Consider the following 27326-nt stretch of genomic DNA (forward strand, 5'->3'; position numbering starts at 1 on the left):
GCCCTCTAAAGAGTGCTAAGAGACCTGCCAGACAATTCCTAAACCTGAACAAAATGATCTCAGCAAGAGCACATTGAGCATAAGAAGTGAAATACCAAGAGAAGAATTATAATCTACTGGAGGGAGAGCAAGGGTAGGACACTTTACTCAATCCTGGACACTATCTTGCTAATATTCAAACATTGGCATTTATAGAAACAGTAAAAATATTTCAATGAGACCCTGGTAATGAAATGGAGAAATGTGGCACCACAACCCAAGGGAGGTACAAATGGCATTGCACTCAATAAAAATTATGGAAAATTGTTTAGGCATATAATAATATGATGAACACAGTGAGAGTAACAAAAGGTGCAAGACCTGATAATTTGTTGGAGGAACACATATAGGAAATGGCTAAAAGTGAGATGGGAGTGCAATATAAATAAATTTATGCCACCTCGCATAATGATGTCACAGCAAAATCATTAGAAGGAAACTAGTCTCAGGAAAGAGGCCATTGCTCATCTAAAGACAAATGCCTTGCATTTCATTGAAGTGGAATGACAAACACAGTGTAAAATCACTGCTTTGGAAAGACTACGTACACCATAATACAAAGGAGGGTGCATCGAATTAATGCATGATCATAGTGTCTTCAGAACAAGTAATCCTGGAAAATAAGGAACCATTTGAACGTTCAAAATGTGAAGCTAACTGGGAATGAACGATGGCCATCAGCAGAGTGAATAACAAAGTTAAAACAAACAGAGACATGTAAATGACACGCACATGGTGGACAATATGCGAATGTCATTGGACAATTCTGAGTTGTTTTGGCATCCTGCGCTATTTTATTCACACTGCACTTTGTTTATTTTTAATTATTAAGGTAGTTGGGTTTGATTACATTTTTGTTTATTTAATGTCCACTACTCACTAATGGGCATGAAGGTAGAATGAACTACATTTCCCAGAAACAGGAAGTAATCTAAAAAAGTACAAAAAATGCAAAATGGTTAAAAATGATAGTAGGGCTGTTTGAGATATCCCATGAGCAAGGTCTACATGGACTGAAACTAATTGGGCGTTTTTCTTTTTGCTACTCTACTAATGTGTGTTAACAGTAGTGAATCTACAGGATAAAAGTGGCATAGTCTCGCTGCATTAGTTGCCGCACCACCAAAGAAAGCGCGCTGTCGAGCCCAACATAGGACCGCCTTGGACAGATCTGAAATGGGTGCAGGGTGCAACTGTCAGGCAAACGACACGGATTAACCCACACCCGCTCCAAACCAAACTGCAGAACATGGTTAACGAGCCCCAGAGTGTAGCTATTATTGAGGCAACGGCTCAGTAGGTAAGGAGACGAGACTTTGGGCCAGATCTTTCAAAATGTAATTTTGCATTTCCTAAATAGCGACTCCATAGAAATCGCTCTTTAGGAAATGCAAAATATGTATGAATTTATTAATTTCATAATAATGATTGCTACAGAGTAGGAATTGTTATTGGGAAATCACAATTAGGAAAACCAATGGCATTTGTTCGACTGGGCCAGTTTTGCAGTTTCTAAGTTGAGATTTCGCTTTGAAAATGCAAAACCAAGGATGCCCATGGGCAATAGGACCCCCATGAGGCACCCCAAAACTAATAGTGCACATATAGAGCACACACATGCACTTAAAAAAAAAAACATCTTTAGATGTTTTTTATTTATTTTAAATGGCACATGGTTACCTTTGATTTGGAGTCAATGATAATTGCATTCCCTAAATGGCCAATTTGTGTTTAGGAAATGCTTTGTATATGTGTTTAGGAAACCTCTATTTGCGATTTCCTATCTGGGGGTCGCAAAATGTGACTTCTACCGGGGAGAAATTGCAATTTGCGATTCCCTAAAGGGCTTTGTACATCTTAAAAACTCATTTAGCATCCTAAAATTGCGATTCGGACCTTTAAGAAATGCTAAATGGCTTTTTACATCAGACACTAGGAGGATTACATGTATTTACACATGACGAGTTGGGTCCCGTTGAGAAATTGACACTTGGTTTTGTCAATAAAACACAACCTTTAAAATTGGAGTCATCAGGAAGGGATCTTAAAAAGATGCACGTAAAGTGGTCAAAGGAATGGATGTAAGGGTAACCAAATAGAATGCAGAAATTGCCACATTATTTGAGAAACCTAATATAATTGCCCAAAAGGGGAAAGGCACGCAGTCACAAAAAGACAATAATAAAATTGACACTAAAGGAAAACTTAAAATGTGGGAAAACTGTCTTGGAAATAAATTAATAAATGGTGGGAAGTATCATCTCTCCAAAAATATATTGAAGTTCAGAGGACCCCTTGAGGGCTGAAAATTGTATTAATGCCAAGCCACCATGATACAATCTGTGAATGACTCCAGGAATTGGGTGAAGGTATCTTATATTCATCGCTGGAACTGATGGCACTTTTGATAAAACACAGTGAACTTGCATTGCGGTCCATGAAACAACATATTGCGAAACTTGAAAAAGAGTTAGAACAAATTGAATTGATGCAGGATCTTAAAAAAATTCCAGGCTGATCTAGAGGATACAATTGCAAATCATGAGGAAGATGTAAAACTGAGGAAGCAAATGAAATTCCAGAGAGATAAAGGAGATTATGAGAAAGGGAGGATTTTTACATTTCCCATGAAATTAGATACCATGAAACAGAGAGAACAGCTAAACACACAACAACTGATGTTTCAAGCAATGAATCCTCCCTGAGTGAAGGGGAAGGAAGTTCACACATGGCCCCAAAGGGAAAGAAGCATACTTTGTTAAACAAGATGCGCCTTGCCCTGCAACAACAGCAATGGGATTAATATAGAGAAACACCAAAAGGCAGAGAAATAGGATTGGGAGGGGCAAATGAGGAAAAAACGAGGGGCAAGGGTGGTAATGGAAAAACCTGGGGTTTGAACGAGAAGGATTTTGAAGCAGAGCAAATAATGGATGAAGCAAAACAGGAATTGAATTTTATCAATCTCTCAGGGATATTAAGGACCGATTTAGAGCTCACCGTTAACAAGAAAGGACTACATTTTTGTCCCACTACACACATTGACCTCTTGCAAACGAGAATTGACGATTACAAATACATAAGGAAGAGTAAACTGGCTAAGATCTTAGTGGAAGTAAGGAATAAAAAAGAAAATGATAACCCAATAGAAAAAAAACTGTTGTGGATCTAACAGTAGAAGACAGGTCTTGACTTATCACGTTAATAAACCTAGAAGAAACTGAAGGTAACCCACATACAGTGGATTTGGATGAACAAATTAATGCCTTAGGTGCGGGGAGTCATATTTTTACCTGAACTTACCACCTGTGATAAAATTGAACTCTTTCATGAGGTCATCATACACTACCTGTATAAATTGTGCAAAAGAAGATTCAAATACAATTTATCAGAAGAGGAAAGAGCAGCATCGTAAGTCCTGCAAGAGGATGAAACCATTGAAATTAATCCAGCGGACAAGGGAGGAAACATCATTATCCTAAACATAATTGATTATATTAAGGAAGCAAATTGCCAGCTTGCAGACACAAAAACTAAATGATAACCCTACATCTTAGCACCAAAAGGCGTTACAATAAAAACTGACAGAATGGATGGAGGAGAATCTGATTGAGTCAGATGAACGTAAATATTTGACAGTAAAAAATCAGATAACACCAACAATATAATTCACAAAAATGAAAAATAAAAAATAAAAATCCCGGGGAAGACCTGTTATCTCTGCAAAGAGAATACTTTTGCAACTGATTTCAAATTATGTGGATTTCCTTCTACCTTCATTTTTCAAAGACATGAGTTTGTATCTGAAAGACACAGGCAACCAACTACAGCATGTACTAGAAATACCTTGGCAATCGACCTACAAACTGATTACAATGGAAGTAATATCATTTTATACAAATTTAGAGAATGAAATTGGAATGAAGGCAGGGAAACATTTTCTGAGAAAGCGGAACATAAACTTTCTCAATCACAATGTTATGCTTCTGGAAATGATCAAACAGTGTCTAACAACAAGTACTTTGAAATCCTAAATAACAACACAGCAAATCTCAAGGTTACCTATGAGATAAGTGAATCAAGAGTCACCTTCCTAGATGCAGAAAGTTATATTGATGACAACATGATCCAAACAACTTTAAATTGGAAGATAAAGGCCAGAAATGCAGCCCTACACAAGAGTTTCCACAAACCCAGCTTAAAATGGAGGATCCCCTATGGGGAATTCCTGAGGATTAAAATAAACTGTTCTCAAGAGAGGGAGCTGGATAAGCACATTTTTTAAACTAAACAATGTTTTCAAACAAGGAAGTAATGAAGTACGAGTCAACAAGGCAGGTCTTGATAAAGTCAAAACAATGATCAGGCAACAAATCTTGAAAGGTAAAGACAAAACACAAGAGACAAGCAAAATAAGACTGATAATCATGTTCTCTGCTGAGTCAAATGACGTAAAGAAATATTGGAGATTGCTCAAACTAGATTCCATGCTCTCAGACATCATAGGGGACCACACAGACATTACCTTTAGGAGGACAAAAAACTTGAAAGACAAACTCGTACACTGTCATTTTAAGTCAGCAAAAACTAATTGGATGGCAAGTCCGGGAATTTGGAAATGTAAGCAATGCAAGGCATGCAAAATTGTGATCAACACGCAAGAGTTCACCATGGCGAACACACAAAAGTGGAAGATCCAACAAAGAATCACATGCAAGAGCATATATGTTATTTATGTAATTGAATGTCCTTGCGGAATAAGTACATTAGAAGTGCCATATGTGAACTGAAAAAATTAATCCTGGAACATGTGAGAGCCATGACCAATAAGGACAGAAGCAATGCAGTGACGAAACATATGAAAAAACATCATGACAGTGACTGGTCTCAAGTGAGGTTCTATACCATTAAGCAAGTGGTAAAATCTAAATGTGGTGGGGACAGTGAGTGCATCATAGGACAGATAGAGTCACAATATATTATGTAATTTCGCACCCTAGCCCCTAAGGGAATGAACCAAGATGAGGAACTGCATGTCTATTCCCAGAATAACAAAATGCAACAGTCTAGTTACAGAATTACAAAATGCAACAATTGGAGAAGACTGAAGTATATTGGAGGAAACATCCACCAGAAGGTTATACTGGAAAGAAATGAGACAAATATGCAGACCTTAAAAGTTCACGAAAAAACAGAAATCATGCCCAGAGTTATTTGGACTGTAAGGAATACAGTCTTCCGACTAGTGACACAGCCCTCTAAAGGTCACTAAGAGACCTGCCAGACATTTGTCAAACCTGAACAAAATTGTCTCAGCAAGAGCACATTGAGTGTAAGATGTGAAATTCGAGGAGGATAATTCTACTGTGCTGGAGGGAAAGCAAGAATAGGGCACTTCATTAAATCCTGGACCCTATCATGCTGATAATCAAACATTAACATTTACAGAAACAGTAAAAATATTTTTAATGAGGCCCTGGTAATGAATAGGAGAAATGTGGTTGCCAACCCATGGGAGGGAGAAAATGGCATGGCACATTCATTGAAGGAAAACATATAGCAAGTGGCTAAAATTGCAATGGTAGTGAAATATAAATAAATGTGTACCACCTTGCATAATGGCGTCACAACAAAACCATTAGAAGGATATGCATGAAGTGGAATGACAGTGAAAACACTGTGCAAAATTATTGCTGTGGAAAGACTTCATGAACCATAAGCAAAGGTGCATCTCATTAATGCATGATCACTGTATCTTCAGAACAAGAAAACCTCCAAAATAAAGAACCATTTGAACGTAAAAAATGTGGAGCCAACTGGGAACAAACTGATGGTCCCTCAGCATCATGAATAACAAAGTTACAACAAATAGAGACATGTAAATGACACACGCAGGGTGGCTAATAAGTGAATATCATCGACAATTCTGATTCATTTTGGCATCCCGTGCTATTTTATTCACACAGTCACACTGCACTTTGTTTAATTTTAATTAATAGGATGAATTGGTTTGATTACACTTGTTTATTTATTGTTCACTGTAAGCACAAAGGTAAAATGAACTACATGTTCCAGAAACAGGAATAAATCCAAAACAATGCAAAATGGTTATAAAATTGGTAGTAGGACTGAATGAGCTATCCCGTGAGTAAGGTCCAGGGGGACCAAAATGTGTTGGGTGTTTTTCTTTTGGCACTCTACTATTTTGAAATAAAAATTAATTTTCTACTCCTGATGAGCGAGTGTGGCTGAGTTTGTTTACAAGAATAATGAGTCTACAAGATGAAAGTGGCATGGTCCCGCCACATGAGTTGCCGCACCACCAAAGAAAGTGCTCCGTAGAGCACTGACATAGGACCACCTTGGACAGATATATATGTATTGACTGGAAAAAACAAAGGTTAAAGTAATGTTATAGTTAGGTGAAATATTTATTAACAACTACATTTTAAACTAAAAGTTTTTAGTTATCTCAAGTAACTATAACTTGTGCCCTGAGGCCACCATAATTCGCAACCCTGCCATGCACAGTTTTCTACATTTCTAATCCAGCCTTCCATAAAGACTCAAGTCTCCTGTGGACAGCAGACTTGCCCTGCAACATGAAACTCCAAGGAAAGGACTCTGTAGCTGCTGGAACCCCAGAAACCCGACACCAAAAATGACCACTGCACCTGACGTCCATGACCCAAGGTGAAGCCAGCCAACAGTGCCAGCGCGGGTCCACTGATGCCCAGAGAACGAGTCCAGTGTGGTCTCACCCATCTTGGACTCTCCTGAGATGCTTGCAAACTCTGCACATAGGCCCTCTCTCCCACAGGCTTGTGGAGGGAGAAAATCCTCCAGTTCCAGCAACCACTACATCTGTGACCCCTGACCCCAGCTGAGGTGTGTCACTGGTGCTAACGATGTCCACCCTGGGTCCACCCTTGCTGGACTCCGTGATGATGCCTGCAACCTCAACACACTGGACCTCCTGACTGCGAGTGCTCCCGGATGTGAAAACCCTAAACCTAAAGACACCCCTGCATCCATTGCCCGTGGGCACAGGAGAAGCGGACCAAACGAACACCTACTTCCCAGAGCACCCAAAGTCTACTATTTACCTGCTTGTTGTCCCTGACTGACTTCCTCGCTAGAGCCTGCAGCCTGTCTTCACGAGGACTAAACTCCCATAGAAAACCATTGGGCATCCGACGCTTTACTTCACCTCTGCAACCGGTCGTCCCAGTGCTGCCCGGTGTGATCTGTTGATGTGGTTCTGATCAGTGCCCAGTACTTACCTTAACTCCCTGAGGTTGGCTTTGTAAGCCGTTAATAAACCTCTGTTTGCTGAACACTGTTTGTCCTCCAAAGGTTAGCATTGAAAGAACTCTGAAAGTTGCACTATTTCTGAAACTGCAAAGTATTTATGCTTAAAAGTCTTCTTAACTGAATATGAAGTTCTTGGGTTTGAAATATTTATGAAAATAATTATTTTTCTAAATTGGTCTAGGATGTATTATTTGTGTGTATCTCATTTATTGCCTCTGTGAGTACAACAAACACTTACCACTACCATCTGATAAGCCTACTGCTTGTCCACACTACCACGATTGTAGCACTAGTCCTATCTACTTTTGCTTCTGCAATACCAATTGGGGATCCACTGGACACTCTGCACAGTGTATTTCATTTTAGTGCACTATTTAGAGAGCCACCTTCCTACACCCAAATTCCCAAATGTACCAGACCCCTCCATCATCCTCACAGTTTTCTGCTATTGATTTTAAGAATGCCTTCTTCAGCATTCCTCCCCATGCAGGTAGTCACTATCTGACAGTGTTCTATTATCGTGGGACCCAGTATTTGGACTCTCATTTGCCCCAAGGATATTGCGAATCTCCCAGGGTGTTCAACAGAGCAATAAAAAATGATCTGTCACATTTTCAATGTGACAGTACTCTGTTGCAATATGTCAATGACCTATTGGTTTTTGTAGTACTACCAAGCAACAGTGTAGAAGGGACACTATGGCCCTCATTCTGACCCTGGCGGTCTTTGACCGCCAGGGCGGAGGACCGCGGGAGCACCGCCGACAAGCCGGCGGTGCTTCAATGGGGATTCCGACCGCGGCGGTAAAGCCGCGGTCGGACCGGCACCACTGGCGGGGTCCCGCCAGTGTACCGCGGCCCCATTGAATCCTCCGCGGCGGCGCAGCTTGCTGCACCGCCGCAGGGATTCTGACCCCCCCTACCGCCATCCAGATCCCGGCGGTCGGACCGCCGAGATCCGGATGGCGGTAGGGGGGGTCGCGGGGCCCCTGGGGGCCCCTGCAGTGCCCATGCCACTGGCATGGGCATTGCAGGGGCCCCCGTAAGAGGGCCCCTAAATGTATTTCACTGTCTGCTGCGCAGACAGTGAAATACGCGACGGGTGCAACTGCACCCGTCGCACAGCTTCCACTCCGCCGGCTCGATTCCGAGCCGGCTTCATCGTGGAAGCCTCTTTCCCGCTGGGCTGGCTGGCGGTCTGAAGGAGACCGCCCGCCAGCCCAGCGGGAAAGTCAGAATTACCGCCGCGGTCTTTCGACCGCGGAACGGTAACCTGACGGCGGGACTTTGGCGGGCGGCCTCCGCCGCCCGCCAAGGTCAGAATGAGGGCCAATATCTCTTCTAACCACTATTGCCCAGAGAGGATAGAAAGTAGAGAAGGGGAAAGTTCAGTATTGTAAGGAAGAAGTCCAATATTCAGGACAATTACTGTCAGCATCTGGTAGTCGTGTAACCCCTGAAAGAGCAGCCTCCATTTGTCAAATGTCAGAGCCAGAAATGGTCAGAGGATTGCAGAAGTTTCTGGTCCTCTGTAACTACACAAGACAATGGATTTTTGATTATAGCACTTTAATAGCCCCATTGTTGATGGCTATCAAGGAGGTAAGAGATCGGGAGGGCAAGATAATTTGGACACCAGAGATGAGGGAAACTTTCCAAAAGGATGAGATAACAAATGCTTCAGTCCTGGGAACTCCAGATTGCACCAAAGAGTTCTAACAATTCTACAACTTCAATGGTCAGGTGATGCCAGCCATCCTCACACAGAAGTACCTGCTAGGACACAAACCAATCACGTAGTTCAGTGGTCTGCTGGACTCAGTAATGAAAGGACACCATTCCTGTAAACAAGCCATGTCCAGTGCACCATTTGCAGTACAGAAGAGAATCCCCATAGTTATGAAGGCACCACTGACACTCAATGCAGAACCTGCAGTGTTCGCAATAATCCAGAAGGCCAAGACCACTCTAACTACTCACAGTGCCTGGGTATGAGGTGATAATGTCACTACCGTCCTTGAAGGTTGTGAAGTGTCATGCAGTCAATCTGCAACATTCTTCGCCCACCCGGTATTAAACCCCAAGGAGGATGAGCACGACTGTGCAACATATAGTCTCGGTGATTGCAGTCAAGCCATAGAGGACCCTATACCAGACAGCATTGTCTATTTTGTGGATGGCTCCTCCACGATCGACCAAGAAACAGGGATGAAACACACAGGGGCAGCGGTAGTCAGGGCTCAGTGACACAACTCCTTGGATACACTACAGGTCATAGAACAGTTACCCTTGACCGCACACTATTCGGCGCACACAGCAGAGCTGACAGCTTTAATAGCTGCCCTTAAGTCAGGAAAGGGGAGCAATAGTTACAATATACTCAGAATCAGCATACCTAACAACCACTGTACAACCCAGAATAATGAGATGGAGTAGGTGAGGGTTCCTTAAATCAGATGGTAGTCCTGTGATGCATAGCGTACTCTTAGAAGCCCTAATAGAGGCACTGGCATTACCGCAGGAAGTGGCAGTTGAGAAATGTGCAGCACACAAATGGACAGGATGTTGTGTCCCGGGGTAATGCGCCAGCAGATCAGGCAGCTAAGGATGCAGCCAGACATACACCCCCAAAGGTACCATCAGACGTACAACCTGCCCTACCTGTGGAGGCCAAAGCAAAGACTACCAGAGACAAGGACACACCCTACCACAGTGAGTCAGCAAGGTTACACCTGAGGGAACTACAGGAAGCTGCATTATCCCACAAAAAGCAGTTATAGGAATATAGGGGATGTGTCCAGTCCGGGAGAAACCTAGTGTACAGTCAGCTATCTATGGGAAAGCCATTTATGCCATAGGCTTTGCTTGCAGTTACCCTGGATCAGATTTTTTACCAGCTCATCCTTCCAGGGACCATTTAACAACCCAAGTCCAGCAAGACTGGTTTGTCCCAAATTTGCATGTTACAATAACCATGTAGCTACATAGTTGCACGATTTGTCAGCAGTATTAACCTAATCCCCCTCTAAAAGTGGTGAGCTCCACCATTCCACGACCACAAGTTCCCTTCAAGGCTCTTCCCTCGGACTTTGTCAATACGATTGACTGGTGCAACAACCACTAGTACCTCATAGTGGTAGTCTGCCCATTTACTAGATGGATTGAAGCAGGACCATACATCCATTGTGATGCCAAATCAGCAGTCACATTCCTAGTTCGGGAAGTGATTCCCTGATGAGGGATCCCAGAAGCTATAAGGTCCAACAGTGGTACTCCTTTTTCTAACACAATTTTTGAACACCTAACAACACTTTTAGGTATAAAGCACAAACTGTCCTCCGTGTACCACCCACAAAGTAATGGCATTATAGAGCACCTGAATGGCCTCTTGAAGAGTAAAATCAGCAAGTTGTGCGCCACCCTAAATAAAAAGTGGCTTCACCGCTTGCCAATAGCACTGTTTTACCCAAGGAATACCCTTAGCTCAGACCATCACCTGACTCCTCACTAAATAGTGCCAGGAAGATCTATCAATGTCCAAGTCCCTGCCACTAGAAATAAAACTCAGGGAGAAAGTTTGTCCCGGCACTAAGGGGGTCATTACAACATTGGCGGTCGGCGGAGAAGTGGCGGTAAGACCGCAAACAGCCCGGCGGTCAGAAAAATGGAATTTGGACCACAGCGGTACCGCCACTTCACCATTCCGACCGCCATGGCGGTAATGACCGCTGGGGTGGAGGTTGCGGTCTCCGGCCCGGCGGTCGTCACTAGACCGCCAACGGTATCAGGACCCTGCATACCGCCATGGTTTCTGGCGGTTGGGAACCGCCATGAGAACCATTGCGGTATGCACTATCGGTGCCAGGGAATTCCTTCCCTGGCACTGATAGGGGTCTCCCCCACCCCCCACCACCCCCCACGGAAGACCGCCACAGCTGGCGGTCTTCACCGCGGCGGTAACTTGGCGGACTTGCGAAAAGACCGCCAATGTTGTAATGACCCCCTAAGTGATGAAATGCCTATGTATTTGTGCGAATTAACAAAATATGCAAAGTTAATTTCCAAACAGGTAACCATAAGAAAAGAGAAGCGCACCTAGGTCGACCTCCCAGAAGTAAAAGTAGGAGATCAATTGTTCATACAGAACTTTGTTCGTAAATGGAAAGTGAAAAGTTTCCGAGGCCCCTACAGTCACCATGGTTACACCAACAGCTCTCAAAGTGGATGGCAGGAAACCTTGGATCCATCACAGCCATGTGCGTCTCGACCCAGCTGATCGTTAAAAAATAATGGACAGTTCAAATGAAGCAAGAGGTAAGACGGAGATTGTCACCCTGATAGAGCCCCCCTCCAACTATATTTTTGGACTATCTTTTGAAAGGACAATACCAAAGATCTTGTATTTTTTATTTTTTTATTTCTCTTTTATCTCATAAATCTACCCTTTTTCCTCTTTGCTAGCAAAGTACCCACAACTTCTAATAGCTTTCTTATCCAAAGAGAGTTCTGTAGTAACAATGTGACCCCTAAAACTCATGCTAAGTTGTCAGACAATATGTGGTATCAGCACATCAGAAATAGGTGCAGAAGCCCTAAATGAGTCATGCTTTGTGTGCTCCTTGATTCCCCATGCTACTGGTTCAGACAGATTACACTCCGCGAAGGAAGTACCACCTGACATAGCTTGCTGCCTATTAAGCCTGTGCTTGTGTGGAATAAAAGCCCAAATGCAATTGATGCACATCAGAGTAGTACGCTTTCTAGTTAATACCACAAGATATGACATGTTGCCGGAAGTACTATACATCCTTACAGACAGACAAGAGATAAGAGAGGAAATAGCATGCATAAGAAAAACCGGATGCCCCACCACTGTAGGTTAGTCTCAGATGGTCCTAGATTGTCCTAGATGATTCCTAGGGGTAACATGCCCACCAACCAAGTGTAACAGCTATTTGACAAGCCCTTTGGCCCCAGATTGTGTCCGCAGGACAGGGCTCGGAGTCAGAGGATTAGTCATTGCTCATAACCAGTGGAATCCCAACATTGAGTTTTCCTGTAGGCCCATGTCTTTGTGGGATGGCACTGATGTTAGTCAGCATGCCTTAAGGAAATGTACCCCCATCTGGGCTGAAAACATAACACGCTACACCTGGATAGGCTTGTTCTACAAAATGAGGCAGACCCCAATAACCCTTAGACCTGGGTAATTAAATAGTGAATACAAACTTGGCCACCAGGGGGAAGTATATGCCTTGACTTCCACAGCAATTTTGAATTCTCAAAAACTCCTTTTATCTAGGTATAATGTCCTTAGATTAGTTCATATTTCTTATTTTTTTTATTCCTTTTAAAACATTTTTTCTTTTTTCATTCCAAACAGGTTTATATATTAGTAAAAAAACTTAAACATTTTAAATTTGGAAGGTGCTCCTGAAGTGACGGCGCAGAGAAAGTGAGTAATGTGATAATTAAAGTGCCTGAGTGTTATATACGATATATACAGAATGTGGTTAAAAAGCATAAGAGAGCAGTGAACTTCATGAAGACCCCTTTATTCCAGGGTCTTGAAGTCACCTTGTATTTTTAATCCACATTTAATTTAGTTGACGTTTCGACCCTATGTAAAGACACAAATCAATAACTGGTCATCTTCAGGACTGAAAAGTTCTTTACGCTGGTAGCACCTATTGTTCAAGATTTTAAACATTGATTTTCACAAGTATTTCTTAGTAATTATCAAAAACATCTGATCGTTTTTATGAATTTCAAATTGCTTGGCAAATTGTATGGAGAGTCTAGCGGCGTCCTCCGGAGAGCACAAGCAGAGAAATTAAAATAAAGGGATATGAAGCTCAGTTATGGCGTTTGTATCTCTGCGAAAGCCGAAGAGTGAGATTAAATAGATGGTTTACCTGCCAAGCACAAAATCAAAACGCAGGCAGCGTTGCACAGTGGGCTGCATAATGGAAATTATGGCGCATTCCTGTCTTTTTACCTTCATGCAGTGCATCAAAGTGGCTTGCTGAGTTGTGTTGCTTGAAAACCTGATAAATATGGGCCACAATGCACTGGATGAAAAAGGGACAAGCAGGTTGTCTATCACTGATTACAATCAAATATATAAGTTTTAAAATTCACTCATTTTGGCGGGAAAATAGCAATTTTTAGACATCACGCCACCGAATAATAGACAACTGAATTGGGCAGCAGGATAAAAAAATAAAATGCAGGTTTATCCTGATAAAATCCGTGGATTTTAGGAGTAGGTGATAAATATCTGTGTTTAAAGGGTTGGTGATATTTACATGAGAAGGTAGAATGGATTGGGGTGGAATGCTTCATCACATGGGCAAATTAAGTTGGGCCACGCCTCAAATTGACCCAAGGGACAGCAACAGTGGCATCCAGTTCTGCCTAAGCTTAATTTTATCAGCAGCGTCCTTTCCCATACAGAGGAGTAGGGGGCAAGTTTATGTGACCTTCAAAGTAGTTAAGGCCCAGCTCCTCATGGAGAAAGTAACAGGGCTATATGGAGCTAAGCCTACAAGCCATCTGAAAAACAGCGTCTCCTCTTGCTGTCAGTTAGAAGATGATGAGAGAAATGAATAGAGCGCTCAAATGCCCAAGGGCGTCTTGGCGCTATGTAAGCCTGCCAAAGTAGAGGAAACCTAGTCCGGATAGGAACAAAACATCCATATTTTCTGCATCTTTCTGAGGGAAGCGAGAGAGATGGCTGACTTCTAGTGGATGGGAAGTTTGTTCCATTGCAGGGCTGAGCATCTGACGAAACTTCTACACCCCCCCCCACTCCTCCCCCACCCACCACACACACACAAGTGGGGCGCTGGAAGGGAGGTACCCTACCGTTGTCCTGTGATCCTGACTTTAGAGTTTTTTTAAGTTGATACCAGGTGAGATGTTTACGCAGATAGTCTGGGCCAGTCCCATGCAGCGCCTTAAATGCGATGACTGGCGTCCTAAAGGTTATCCCTTGTTTGACGGGGAACAATCGTGGTGACCCCAAATAGCAACCCTGTGGGTCATAGCTTGCAGACATTTACGCTTCTAGATTTCGATGAAATTCCGAACGGCTGTACCCCCAATGTTCCTTGCGAGATCGAGCACAGCCCCAACAAAATGGTGAGAAGTGCAGAGTCACAAAGTGCTGACTGAGCCAAATGTCACCCCTAAATATGAGAATTTATCCACCTTCGTGATGTGCTTTCCCTTGATTGAAATAGGTAAAACCTCGTTCTCAGAGAAGGATCCTGCTTATGAATTTTATTTAAGGTTCGGGCGTTGAAATTACCACCACCGGTAACCTTACTGGCTAATGTGGCAGTTAAAGGTATTAGTACCGAGCAGTGCCTCAATTTACTACCACGCCCCAGTCACAAAGCTTGTGTGATCCTCCCACCGTCCTAAATTAGCAACTCCAGGTCACACTTTAGGGGACACAGCTCCTAATGTGCTGGATTTTAGCAAGAAAACAGTGTGTGTGTTTTATACTAAAGCACAGTCGGTTAAGCAGTCGCTGCTGAGATTTTTGTGTTCTTTGCATTCCATGGCCTGCTGAATTCAGCCTTCATGCTTCCAAGGTCAGTGTAATGCCTCTCCTGGCAGATAAACAGCATTTCTAGACAGTCAGGGCCTCAGGAGTTGTCTCTCTCCCTTGTGTAGTATGATGTTGGGCCTTTCGCCTTTTAAAAAAAATTATAATCGGAGTTCTGCCCGAGTAATAACGTTCTTCACTGAAAACTGTGAGTAGATCCATGAGCAGGGTGTGCTGGTTAGTAATCGTTGCGAGGCGCTTTGCGCTTTTAAAAAATAAAGCCACAAGTGGGTACGGCCGGGGAGCAGGTGTGCCCCACGTCACAGAGGGGGCCAAGGGGCCGGCAGCAGGCACATGTACTGGGCAGGGGGCAGAAATGTGCAACAACCTGTCTCCCTGCAGTTCCGGGCCGAGGGCGGGGACGCGATGGCGACCAATGTGTGACACTGTCAGGTATTGTTTAGAGTTGTAACCTGGATGCCACCCCCCCACCCCAAACCTGTTTCATCCTTTCTCGTGCGCCTTCCTCCTGTTGCAACACTGAGGTGACCTTGACCGACAGGAGAGCCGCACAGTGCACCTGCTTGAGAGGACACACGCTGGTACCTGCCTGGACTTCTAGCCGCTAGACTGACACCCATGAACTGCTAGCGGGGCTGGACATGGGGGGTGACGGAGCGGCCCTGCTGGGCATCGCCCTGCTGCTAGCCAGCGCTACTGGACAAACGACAGGTAAGAAACGTCATTGGATAAAAGTATGCAGGGCCGACCTTTAGCATGGGCGAGCTGGGCCCAGGCCCAGGGCGCCAGCATTCTGAGGGGCGCATGGAGGTGTGTGCATTAAACTTATTCCAACAGCTTCGCCCATCTCATCCTGCTGCCGGTTTGGCCAATTTAAAGTGGTTTTAGCGGTTCATTATCACACCCTTTTAACCCCTTCCTCGCACTCCCTTCACCTCTGACCCTTGCTGACACATCAATAAAACCATCATCTGTGAGTCAGCTCAGCTATGGGTGTTCCGGGAGAGCTTGGGAGGGGACGGGGGGGGGGGGGGGGGCTGTCCGGAGTCCGCGGGTGTTTGTGTGCAGGGGCCAGGCACCCTCATCCAGATAGTGACCAGTGAACACAAAAGGGACCATCTACTGCCTCACTTAAGTCACTCCCATCAGGACTTACCTCTTAAAAAACCATCCCCGGAGAACCCCAACTTTTTAACAGAGCCCCTGTGATTTATTTTTCGTCAGGTCGGTAGTTGTGTTTACCGACACTCTACGCTTTCTGGAGGCTTCTATGTGGTGGTTTTCGTCGTCCATGCGTTTCTTTCCAATTCTTGTAACGGTTCTCAATTTTAATGCGGCACATAAAGTCAAGTGATTAAACGTTTTAAAAAAAAATCAATCTAGTTCTTATGTGTGAATGATTCTTTCAAGTGCACTTCAGGATAATGGCATGTTTTAATGAAATCCAATTTTTACGAAGTTTAACTATGGTGAGACACATGCCCGCTTTGGGGAAACGGGGGTGCTGACCTGAAGGGTGGGCACTGACCCCAAGGGGGGAAAGCTGTATTCAGCAAAAACTTACGATTTAAAAACAAACAAACTGCTGCAGAGTTCCTTGTGCGTCCAGCTTTCAGGAGGCACCAAAACGGTCAAGATAACTCCTTTGTTTAATGTTCCTACAAGAGAATGATCCATTTTCTCTAGTGGCAGTTTATGACTCTCTATAATGTAGCGCAGAGAGTTAATACACCTGCTGCAAAGATCTGATCTGCATTTTCTGCGGGTAGCTCAGGGGGATACTGCTTTTGTGACAGAGATCGTTTTGTCACCGCAGTTACAAGATACAACCCTAATATAGAACAGTGACTGTCATTAAAGAGCTGCATGCAAAGTGCACAAAATAGATTAGAATGTTACATTTCCCCCAAGTCTTTCATGATCTATTCCCAATGTTGCAAAAAAAGGTTCCTTTGGGTATATATATATATTTTATACATATTTTTATTAGTAAAGCCAGCCTTTACCAGTGCTTTAAATCAAATGAAATGTGTGTGTGAGCGGGGCTATGGAGAGATGAGGGGCACTTTTGCCCAGTGGTAGTAAGGGAATCTGAGGAGGAGGTTATGAGGAGGGGGCGCCAAAAAGATTGTCGCACCGAGAGCCACAAGCGCTAAAGCCGGCCACGCCTGGTTCATACGTGTGCGGGGTTCTCTCCAGAGCACTTTAGGGCAATGAGATCTTTTAATGAAATCCCACTTTTACAAAGTGTATCTACGGTGAGACCCTTGCCATGCAGACGTGTACCTCCTCCCCTTCTAGGCGCCCCCGACGGCCCCACCCAGGGGTGGGTGTCACTGTCTAGGGTGACAGGTCGACCCTCCTTGAATGGAGACCGGTGGACTCAGCATACTCACCCTTACAGAGGGCCGCCATCCCCTAGTCTGGAAAGGCAGAAGGCCAACTCTGCCAAGGTTGGGTGCCCCGTTCCTGCACACAGTATGTGGCGTCCTTGCTGGGTTTGTGGCCAGGTACGTTTGCGGTGGGCACAAGTCAAAATAGTGCGTTCATGCACTAGTGCCCATTCTAACCACACATAATGATCCACTTGCACTAGTGCCCTGAGTCCTAAGGCCAACTCTGAATTTGACCACAAGGATGTGAGCAGCTGGCACCGGGTGTGACCAAAAGGTATGAGTGCACCGACACTAGTGCCCTAGTCCTCGTGCCAGACGTGAATCTAACCACAAGGATGTGAGCTGCTGGCACCAAAGGTATGAGTGCACTGACACTAGTGCCCCAGTCTTCGTGCCAGCCGTGAATCTAACCACAAGGATGTGAGCAGCTGGCACCAGCTGTGACCAAAGGTATGAGTGCACCGACACTAGTGCCCTAGTCCTCGTGCCAGCCCTGAATCTAACCACAAGGATGTGAGCAGCTGGCACCAAAGGTATGAGTGCACTGACACTAGTGTCCTAGTCCTCGTGCCAGACGTGAATCTAACCACAAGGATGTGAGCTGCTGGCACCAAAGGTATGAGTGCACTGACACTAGTGCCCCAGTCCTCGTGCCAGCCGTGAATCTAACCACAAGGATGTGAGCAGCTGGCACCGGGTGTGACCAAAGGTATGAGTGCACCGACACTAGTGCCCCAGTCCTCGTGCCAGACGTGAATCTAACCACAAGGATGTGAGCTGCTGGCACCAAAGGTATGAGTGCACCGACACTAGTGCCCCAGTCCTCGTGCCAGCCGTGAATCTAACCACAAGGATGTGAGCAGCTGGCACTGGGTGTGACCAAATGTATGAGTGCACTGACACTAGTGCCCTAGTCCTCGTGCCAGACGTGAATCTAACCACAAGGATGTGAGCTGCTGGCACCAAAGGTATGAGTGCACCGATACTAGTGCCCCAGTCCTCGTGCCAGCCGTGAATCTAACCACAAGGATGTGAGCAGCTGGCACTGGGTGTGACCAAATGTATGAGTGCACTGACACTAGTGCCCTAGTCCTCGTGCCAGACGTGAATCTAACCACAAGGATGTGAGCTGCTGGCACCAAAGGTATGAGTGCACCAACACTAGTGCCCCAGTCCTCATGCCAGACGTGAATCTAACCACAAGGATGTGAGCAGCTGGCACCAGCTGTGACCAAAGGTATGAGTGCACTGACACTAGTGCCCTAGTCCTCGTGCCAGACGTGAATCTAACCACAAGGATGTGAGCTGCTGGCACCAGCGCAAGTTCAGGCCTGAGTGTAAGCCTGCACTGGGCACTACAGTCCCCAGCACTATCCCTATCCACAAGGAAGTGGGAGCTGCCTTTACTGCTTCCATCCCCACCCCTGGCCTTAAGTTTTAACCACGTGGAAGGGTGCAACTGCACTATTTTCCTGAGAGCCAGTTCTAGCCACTAAAAAGGATGGGCATATTTATGAGATGCTTGCGTGCAGTTGGGTCACTTTTAGTGATGTAGTGTAAACCTTTCAACCATATCTATGAGGCTCGCATACCACTTTGCAAGGCTTTGAATGGCCTTGTAGATATGGGGTACGGCAAAACAGTGCAAGTCGCTGCCCCACAGTACGCTCCACCTGGGAGGTGATCCCTGGACGTTGCAGTGGGTGTTCCCATGCCACACCCATGGAGTTTGACGCTGCCCCAGGTTTGCAGGCACCTGTAAACCTGGAGATGCACAAAAACCTTACCCCTCCCCAGGGGGGTCTCAATGAAGAGTAATATGTGCATTTCTCTTCATTTTTTCCACTTTTTATATGTGCTGCATCATGCAGCACAGTAGAAAGAGGAAGCAGCCTCCCAGGATTGTTTCATTGCAGGAAGGTGTCTCCTCCTGCACAAAAACAATCCTGCTTACAACGCAGACACCCTTGCACCATGGTTTAAGGGTGCCTGTGTGGGCACTATGGCAAGCAAAATAGAACCAGCACAGTGGGGAAGGACAGGAATGCACCATATTGCTTAAATATGGACCATTCCTGCCCTTTCCATTTGGCGCAGGGCAACACAGCAAGGTGACTTGCCGCTCTGCCCTGCACCAAAATCTAATAAATATGGGCCCAAGTTCTTAACAAAATAAAGTGTGTTACTAGCGCCGCCAAATTAAAACCATATTTATGAGAGGCTTGCATGCAGTTGGGTCACTTTTAGTGATGCATTGGCAGTGTAAACGTTTCACCATATCTATGAGGCCACGCAAACCCACTTTGCGTGGCTTTGAATGCCCTCGTAGATATGGAGCAAGTCGCTGCCTCAACTTATTGTGCGCCAGGGAGGTGTTCCATTGATGTTGCGGTGGGTGTACCCATGTAACACTCATGGATTTGGACGCTGCCCCAGGTTTACTAGGCCTTGTAAACCTGGAGATGCACCAAAACCTTACTCCTCCCCAGGGGAACCCCAACAAGGAGAAATATCAGTATTTCTCCTTATTTTTTCCACTTTTCATATGTGCTGCATCACGCAGCACACTTGGAAAGAGGAAGAAGCATACCAGGATTGTTTTATTGCCGGAAGGTGTCGCATCCTGCACAAAAACAATCCTGCTTACAACGCAGACACCCTTGCACCATGGTTAAAGGGTGCATGTGTGGGCACTATGGCAGGCAAAATGGCACCAGCGCAGTGGGAAAGGACAGGAATGCGCCACATAGCTTAAATATGGACCATTCCTGCCCTTAGGAAGTGTTCACAGTCAGTGCACCAAGTTTTGACCCTAAGAAAGTGTTTGACCGCACTAATGCTCTCTATGCCAAGGTTGGCAGTAGTTTGCAATTGTTTAAGGTCCCCACTAAAGTTCTTAGTTGAAATGCCCCCTATCGCCCTCTTCTAATCTTTGGAGCACGTTTACAGGGTTTTATCAAAAGTGTTTCTGGGTTAAAGTTAGTGATTATTAGGAGGCACACATGTTTCAGTTTTTTTCAGCATTATATACACCGGCTGCTGCTATTACTTAAAGTATCAGTCCTGGAAGGTGGGAGATGGAGGATTCCTGCCAGTATTCAAACCAGTTTCTGTGCGGGCACACCACCCCCAGGACTGCTTCTCAGATTCCAGTCTGCACTGCGCAGTCATGGACCTCATTTACATTCTCGCCCCTTGCAACCCCTGGCACGGATTCTGCTACCCCTGGTCTCAGAGGGGGCAAATTCAGTGCCAAGTGCACAGTGGCAGCTCATCCTTATGGACATCCCTTGGGGCTTCACTCTGTTTTCTCTTATTTATTTTTTTATTACACTAATAGTGAATAGTATTTCATTTGTGCAGCTACACGGCTCAGTTAGTAAATGAATCATAATTTCAACTATGAATGAATCATCATTTCAGCTATTCTTCTGCCTAAAGTTGGGTCAGTAGTTTGAACAGCTTTTTGAACACAGGCTCCTGTCTGACGTTTATATTTTCTCTGTGCCTTAGATGTGTAGAATTGATGATTGCACCCATAATTTTTGTTACACAATAGAAGTACTGGAAATCAATACAGCCGAGATTTGTGATTTCGAAAACATTTAAAAATTAAATCAAGTATATGATGTGTTTCTAACCCTTCGAAATTGCTACCAAAAACACATTTTCACATCTTTTCAGATTAACTTGAAGAACAGGAATTCCGTGTAAGTAGCAATCCACAGATATTTCTACTGCAAAAACAAAAGAGATTGCATTGAACATTTAGTGAGGAGTGTGAAAATATAATTTGTTTTTATGTCAACACCAAAGACTGGAAGAGCATTCATAGTGGTTAGTCCGAATTTTTTTGTGACAGTCACAGGTCTAACCTTGGCCCAAACAATGTAATTGTACCTAGTTTATGTTTCAACCATAGGAGAATAAATCAGGAGCCTTCATCAGGGCAGAAGAATTTGTAGTGTTGGGGGTGATAATAATAAAGTAGTGAGAAGGACATGGTTGGGTACCTTTTAAAAAAAAAAAAAAAAAAAAAATCATCCATTTGGAGGGCAGGTCTATATCCGATGGGCGCAGCAGGCATGGTCAGTTGTCCTGCAGAAAGGCTCATGGCCTGCTGGCCTATCAGTGGCTTGCAGACTACATTGTAATTCTTATTTGAGTTCTCATGAACAAAGGAATTGAGCTTTCTATTGCTTAACAATAGAACATCCGAGAGAAATCATTGATTCAGAGAGACGTAGACTACCTGTGTATTATGACGTTCAGCACAAACGAATGCGGGAGCTGATCGGACTGGCCCAGCAGCCACCGGTGTCTGTCTCAGAGTTGCATGGTCATTCATTGTGGCTACAGATATACACAACTGTAAGCACCACAACTCAATGCAAATTCAGTCTGGCACAGGATTACCCTGCTACGGGGAACAGCACTCACAATGCGGCCTGACCCGCACACGGCGGTACATCACAAGTGTTACAACGAATGCATCTTTAACACACACTCCTTCACCACGCAGTTAGTTACAGTGACATGCCTTAGGGAAAGCAGCATTAGACTTGAAAGTCCAATGCTCTGCACACTGATGCACAGACTGGAGTTGGAATAGTAAATTACACCTCTCTAAAGTCAAACGCTTTCCCTAAGGAATGTTGTTGTAACAATATGTGTGGTAAAAGAATGCGTGGTAAAGACGCATTAGTTGTAATGACCACGATGTAAAGGCATGCGTGGTAAAGCCATGCGATATTCCGACATACAACCCCCTGCGTCGGGGACCAGGAGAACGGGGGCTCCTACCCACTGCTGACCAACCAGTCCGACATGTCTCACTTGAAAGAACAATCAGTGACTACTTTGGCAGATTGTCTTGGCAGATGCGGGAACTTAAAGGAGGCACACATGAATATTGTCTGCCCTCATCTCCAAACTCAGCAGCCCAGAAAGGGAAACATAGATACAACCCATGGCCCAGATTTACCAAGGGTTTGCGTTGTCGTCGTAGAACGCAAGGCAACGTAAGACAACTCAAGCCCTTAAGTCAAAATTACTAAGCCACGCAAAGCCACCTTGCATGGCTCTCCTCAGCTTGTTAAATCTAGAATAACGTAAGGCAGAGCAAGTCATTGCCTTGAGTTACTCCGTGTTGGGAAGGCGTTCCATGGCTGGAGCGTGGGCATTCCCAACCATCCACCCATGGATGTTGGCACATTACCAGATTTACTAAGAATAGTAGACCTTGGAATGTGCCATATGGTATGCGCTCCCAACAGAGGCTTAAAACTGAGAAATATGTTAATTTCTCATCGCTATTTCGTCTTTCTATGGCTGCTGCATTCTGCATCGCAGGTAGAGAGGGAAAAACGCTGCTGCAATACTTTGCCACATTCCATTATTGGTTTTACCAATTTTAACCTTTGACCTTTTAACCTCTTTAAAACTTGGCAGGCGTGATCCAGAAAGCTGCTGTATTTATAATAATTGTCAAAGGCGGATCAAAAGCAATTCAAATATAATTAGGCTTTCCAACAGAACTGTTTATTTTACTAATCTGTTCTGAACACCCATATTATTCAGTCGCCTGGGGCAGCGTTGGCCTCGGCCTGCTTGCTCGAAGGCTGAGTAAATTCAGCATCTGTCATTGAAGCGCTCACAAGGAAGGGTGAACGTGTAAAATAAGCCAGACCTATTGGTTTTCACACTGCCTGGACCTGTTTTTCTATGTAAAAATAAAGACATGTATAGTTTTGCAGGCAAGAATTAAATTTCTTAATTTTTTCCAGAACTACACTTCAAAACCTGTGCAAAAAACACAGTCTTGGGCAGATAACCAGGTCTACCAAAGCAGAGCGGTCTGGTTTTGCCTAAAGGGGCATATTTGCAACAAATTGGCGTAGGGGAGGGCCCCAAGTGTTTTTGCTGTGCTACCCTATCCAAATTCAAAAGGGCAGGAATGCACTGTTTTTATGAGATATGGTGCAATCCTGTCCTTTCAGCCAGTGCTGGTGCACAATTTGGGGCCTAGTGCCAACTCAGGCCCTCTCCACCATGGTGTCTGCGTTGTAGGCAGGATTGTTTCCTTCCTGCACAAATACAATACATGGAGGCTTTTCCTCTTTGTATGTGTGCTGCGGAATGTAGCACACATGGAAAGAGGAAGAAACAAAGATATTTCTCCTCGCTACGTCTCCCCTGGGGAGGCGTATGGTTTTGACGCATTTCAAGATTTACACATCCTTGTAAATCTGGGAATGCATCAAAACCCATGGGTGTTGCATGAGAAAACACTCATGGAACACCCAGTGACACAGTGTGAGGCAACTCATAGACTTGCGCTGTGTTGCCCTACACCATATCTGCAAGGCTTGAAAAGCAATGCAAAGTGGCTCTGCGTGGCCCAGTAGATATGCCACCAGTGTGTCATAAAAAGTGACGCATTGGCACCAAAGGGGTTGTAAAAAATCTCCCAAGTGTTTAGCAAGTGAAATCGGATATTAAACTAAATGATTGTGTACAGTGGTTCTGTACATGGCAGACACACATTAGATTCACACATTTTTACTATATTATCCTGCTTAAAAAAAAAAGATAAAATAACAAATATTAAAAAAGTGAAATTGATGCAAGCAAGGGGATCAGGCAGTATATCGCTTGATAAACATACATGTGACAAGCATGTTGTAACTTGAAGCACACATCTTACATGTATGACCCAGGTGCCATTGTATAAACATAGGAATTTGAAGTGGAGGTTGTACCGCGACTTCAAATGCTTTGCTACACTCTGCTGGCTTGGCTTTGTGCCATACTGCGAGGCTGAACGTAGTGCAGAACAGTCATTTTTTAGAGTGAGTACCCCAATGACATAAGCAGCTGACCACTCTTGATAAATCTATTGCTGATACATTTTTTCCTTTGCATAAAGCAGCCTTTCAGTCCGGGGCGGCTGCTGGCAGGAAAGGCTGGTGAAGCAGCGAGCAGAGCCGGGTGGGGGGACAAATAAAAAAAAAAGAACATCTACCTGCAAGGCCGCACTACCTCACCTCTGCCGCTCCCAACCCAGCCGTTTCTTTTATGCTGGTACACAGCATGAAAGAAGTGCCGGTATTGGCCTGAATGGTCTGAAATGCCTCTCAGGGAGGAAGTGGGAGTCTGCACTTGGGCTGGGTGCAGTGTTCTAAGTGCGTATGTCAGTTTGGCCAGCCTTGTTCAGCCGGCCAAACCAACGTGCACTTGGAGTGCACCCAGCACTCCTTCCCCCAACCCCTGGGATGCGGAGAATGCTGGCCCCGTCCTACCCTACCTAAGTGGAGAAATAAAAAGATAATAAAATGCTTTTATTATCATTTTATTTTTATTTTTCCCTGCTTCCTCCTTTCAGCGGGGGTGATGGAGGAGGACCCTCAGCCGCCATAGCTGAGGGACCGCCCCTGTTTGCAATTCTTCAAGCAGAGTAAAGTCCAGTCCCCCTGAGAACGAATCTTTCTTTCTTTAGGTTGTTTTCTCTTTTAACCATTTAAAGACACCACTAGCAGTGATAACTTGCTGCATGTCTTCAAATACTTCCCATTGTCCTGTATGTAGCACGCCCCACTAGATAGTCTTAAGTAACCCTAACTTACGAGAAAGGCTGCAATTAGATAATCAACACTCCAGCTGAGACAAAGGGAAGGTCACAAAAATAAATGCATGGTGCCCTTCTGGAATGTTCCCGGACTGTATGTGGCGGTGGCTCAGCTGGTAGGGAAGGGGGCCGCGTGCCATTCCCCTGTCATTTCTGTCACTTTGTTGCTGTGTCATTAAGTTCACAAGAACAATGCTACTCATTTTTGCTATTCATTTGCAAAGAATTTCCTCACATGTCACAACCCTTTGCTTTTGTGTCGCCCGGCATTAGGACTCACAAAATTCCTCAGCAGTGTGATTGATAGCCCTTCTTACACCTGAACAAAACATAGAGGTATTTTTTAGGAAAGTCCTTCCTTGAATTTATTTTGCAGTTAGTTTTTTTTTTATCTTTAATTGACATTTTCCAAAAAGTATAAGGAGGAGACAGACAGTAGCCCCATTGAATGGGGTAATATTGACTTGTGTACAGCACAGCAGTGCAGTGTAGAGTTCTCTTACAACTTTAAACTACGTTAAGGACAATAAATTGTGCCGCATGCGGGTGATGAGACCAGTGGTAAAAAAGCTAGTTAGTTAATGAACAAAATATGATGGGGAATGTGTGAGATTAACTACATGGTGCGACGTGTTTGATGCTATTGCGACCCCGATCCTCTCCCCGGAACAACCTGGGACATATTCATGAGCGGCTTTCACCGCTGGAGCGTCACTTTTTTTTTACGTTCTAGCAGCGCAAGCCTCTCAACCACATCTATGGTGGCTTTGCACGGTCTCATAGATATGGAGTGGGACAAAGCAGTGCAAATCGCTGCATTGCTTTACACTGTGCCGGGGAGGTGTTCCTTTGCACCATGGTGCAAGGGTGCCTGCATTGGCGCTAGGCAGCCAATTGTGGCACCAGCGTGGGGGAAATGACAGGAATGCACCTATTGCATGAATACGGTGCATTACTGCGCCTTCACATTGGCGTAGGGCAGCCCTGTAAGAAGTCTTGCTGCGCTGCCCTACGCCAGTCCTCGAAGCCCCTCTATTTCTTGCACCATAATCGAATTCACAACCGGTCGCTCTGCAGATTTATGTGATTTTAAGACCCACTACTGCTGAAACTGTCAGTCCACCACAGGCTTCGAAACAGGATGTTTTACTATCACAAAGGGATAGTTTGGTGCATCAAAGTGACACAGAGGTGGAAAGAAACTAGTGACTAGTGAGAACTGGTCAGGAACACCAGCCCCACCCTTGTGTGACCACCTCTGTCAGCTGCAAAACAGCGAAGTGTAGATTCCAGCTCCGCCTTTGCAAAGTGATGCGCACCAGCTCTCTGGCACAGCCGCGTAACCAAATCCTGGTGCAATGACTGAGGGTGACAAAAATCACATTTGTTTTGTAAAATTTTGTAGCGTTTCATGAAAATTATGCACAATTATGTGCACTTTTATGAAATGCACTTTCTAGTGTCTCGAGTGGAAATATAATACAAGGGCATACGTTGTGTTGAAAGTCACCCGAAATACCGGCAGCAGACTGGTTTAATCAGAATATTTCTCTCAGCCAGGATTTTACTGTTCAGGCAATACATTTTCTGCTCAAACCAGTCTAACGCAGGGAAAAAAACACTCATATTTTCTCACTAGTAGCATCTTACAAAATTTCTCAAAATAAAAGTATTGCGAATTTCAGAAAATGTGCAAGATTTGTAGGGGTAAATACATATTCCCCAGTTTAATTGAAGCCACTGAACGCATTCCATCTTTCAATATCAGGAAATCCTGTGCCTTAACCTTTCCTCATTCTATCCTTGTTTCCAGATTCCTGAGTGCTGGTAATAGTGATGCGTGCTATTAATGGCGCAGAGCTTTACGAATATGAAAGAAATCTACACTTCTCTATTATTGTAAATTACTTAAGAACTGACATTCTCCACGTTTTGCACTCAGCTCACATTCAAACACTGATGCTCCATCGTTTGAAGGAGGGTGACACACCAGGCAACCTATGGAACCCCCATTAAATGTTGTTGGACCATGCCCCTTTTGCAGGGTCACCCCGAGATTATTTTTGCCTTCCATTGCTAAACCCGTTTTTGTTGGCATTGGGAGTCTGTGCAGTTTTTCCCTTCTAACCAGTGGTAAAGTGTTTGTGCTCACTCCCTAAAACATGATGCAATTGGTCTATAACTGATTTGTACATTTAATTTATGTGGCAGTCTCTAGTGTCTCTTGTGAATGGTACTACATGTGAACAGGGCCACCTATTCTGCCACCCACTAAAGTAGCCCTTTAAAACATGTTTCAGGCTTGCCACTGCAGGCTATGGTGCACTTGGAAACTGACATTTCAACCTGGCAAAATAACCTTTCTCCCAGGACCT

The 27326-nt window shown here is 44.6% G+C and overlaps 1 protein-coding gene across 1 annotated transcript in view; it reads left to right on the forward strand.

The window, feature by feature from the left end:
• Positions 1–15465: 15465 nt before the first annotated feature.
• The window catches only part of LOC138265049 (hepatitis A virus cellular receptor 1-like), a 59308-nt gene continuing 47447 nt past the window's right edge, over positions 15466–27326 (forward strand). Inside the window, exon 1 of the mRNA XM_069212597.1 lies at positions 15466–15639. Coding sequence (XP_069068698.1) covers positions 15570–15639 — 70 coding nt within the window. The 5' untranslated portion in view covers positions 15466–15569. The remainder of the gene's footprint in view (positions 15640–27326) is intronic.

The sequence above is a fragment of the Pleurodeles waltl genome, chromosome 11 (genome assembly GCF_031143425.1).
Source record: "Pleurodeles waltl isolate 20211129_DDA chromosome 11, aPleWal1.hap1.20221129, whole genome shotgun sequence".
Taxonomy (NCBI): Eukaryota; Metazoa; Chordata; class Amphibia; order Caudata; family Salamandridae; genus Pleurodeles; species Pleurodeles waltl.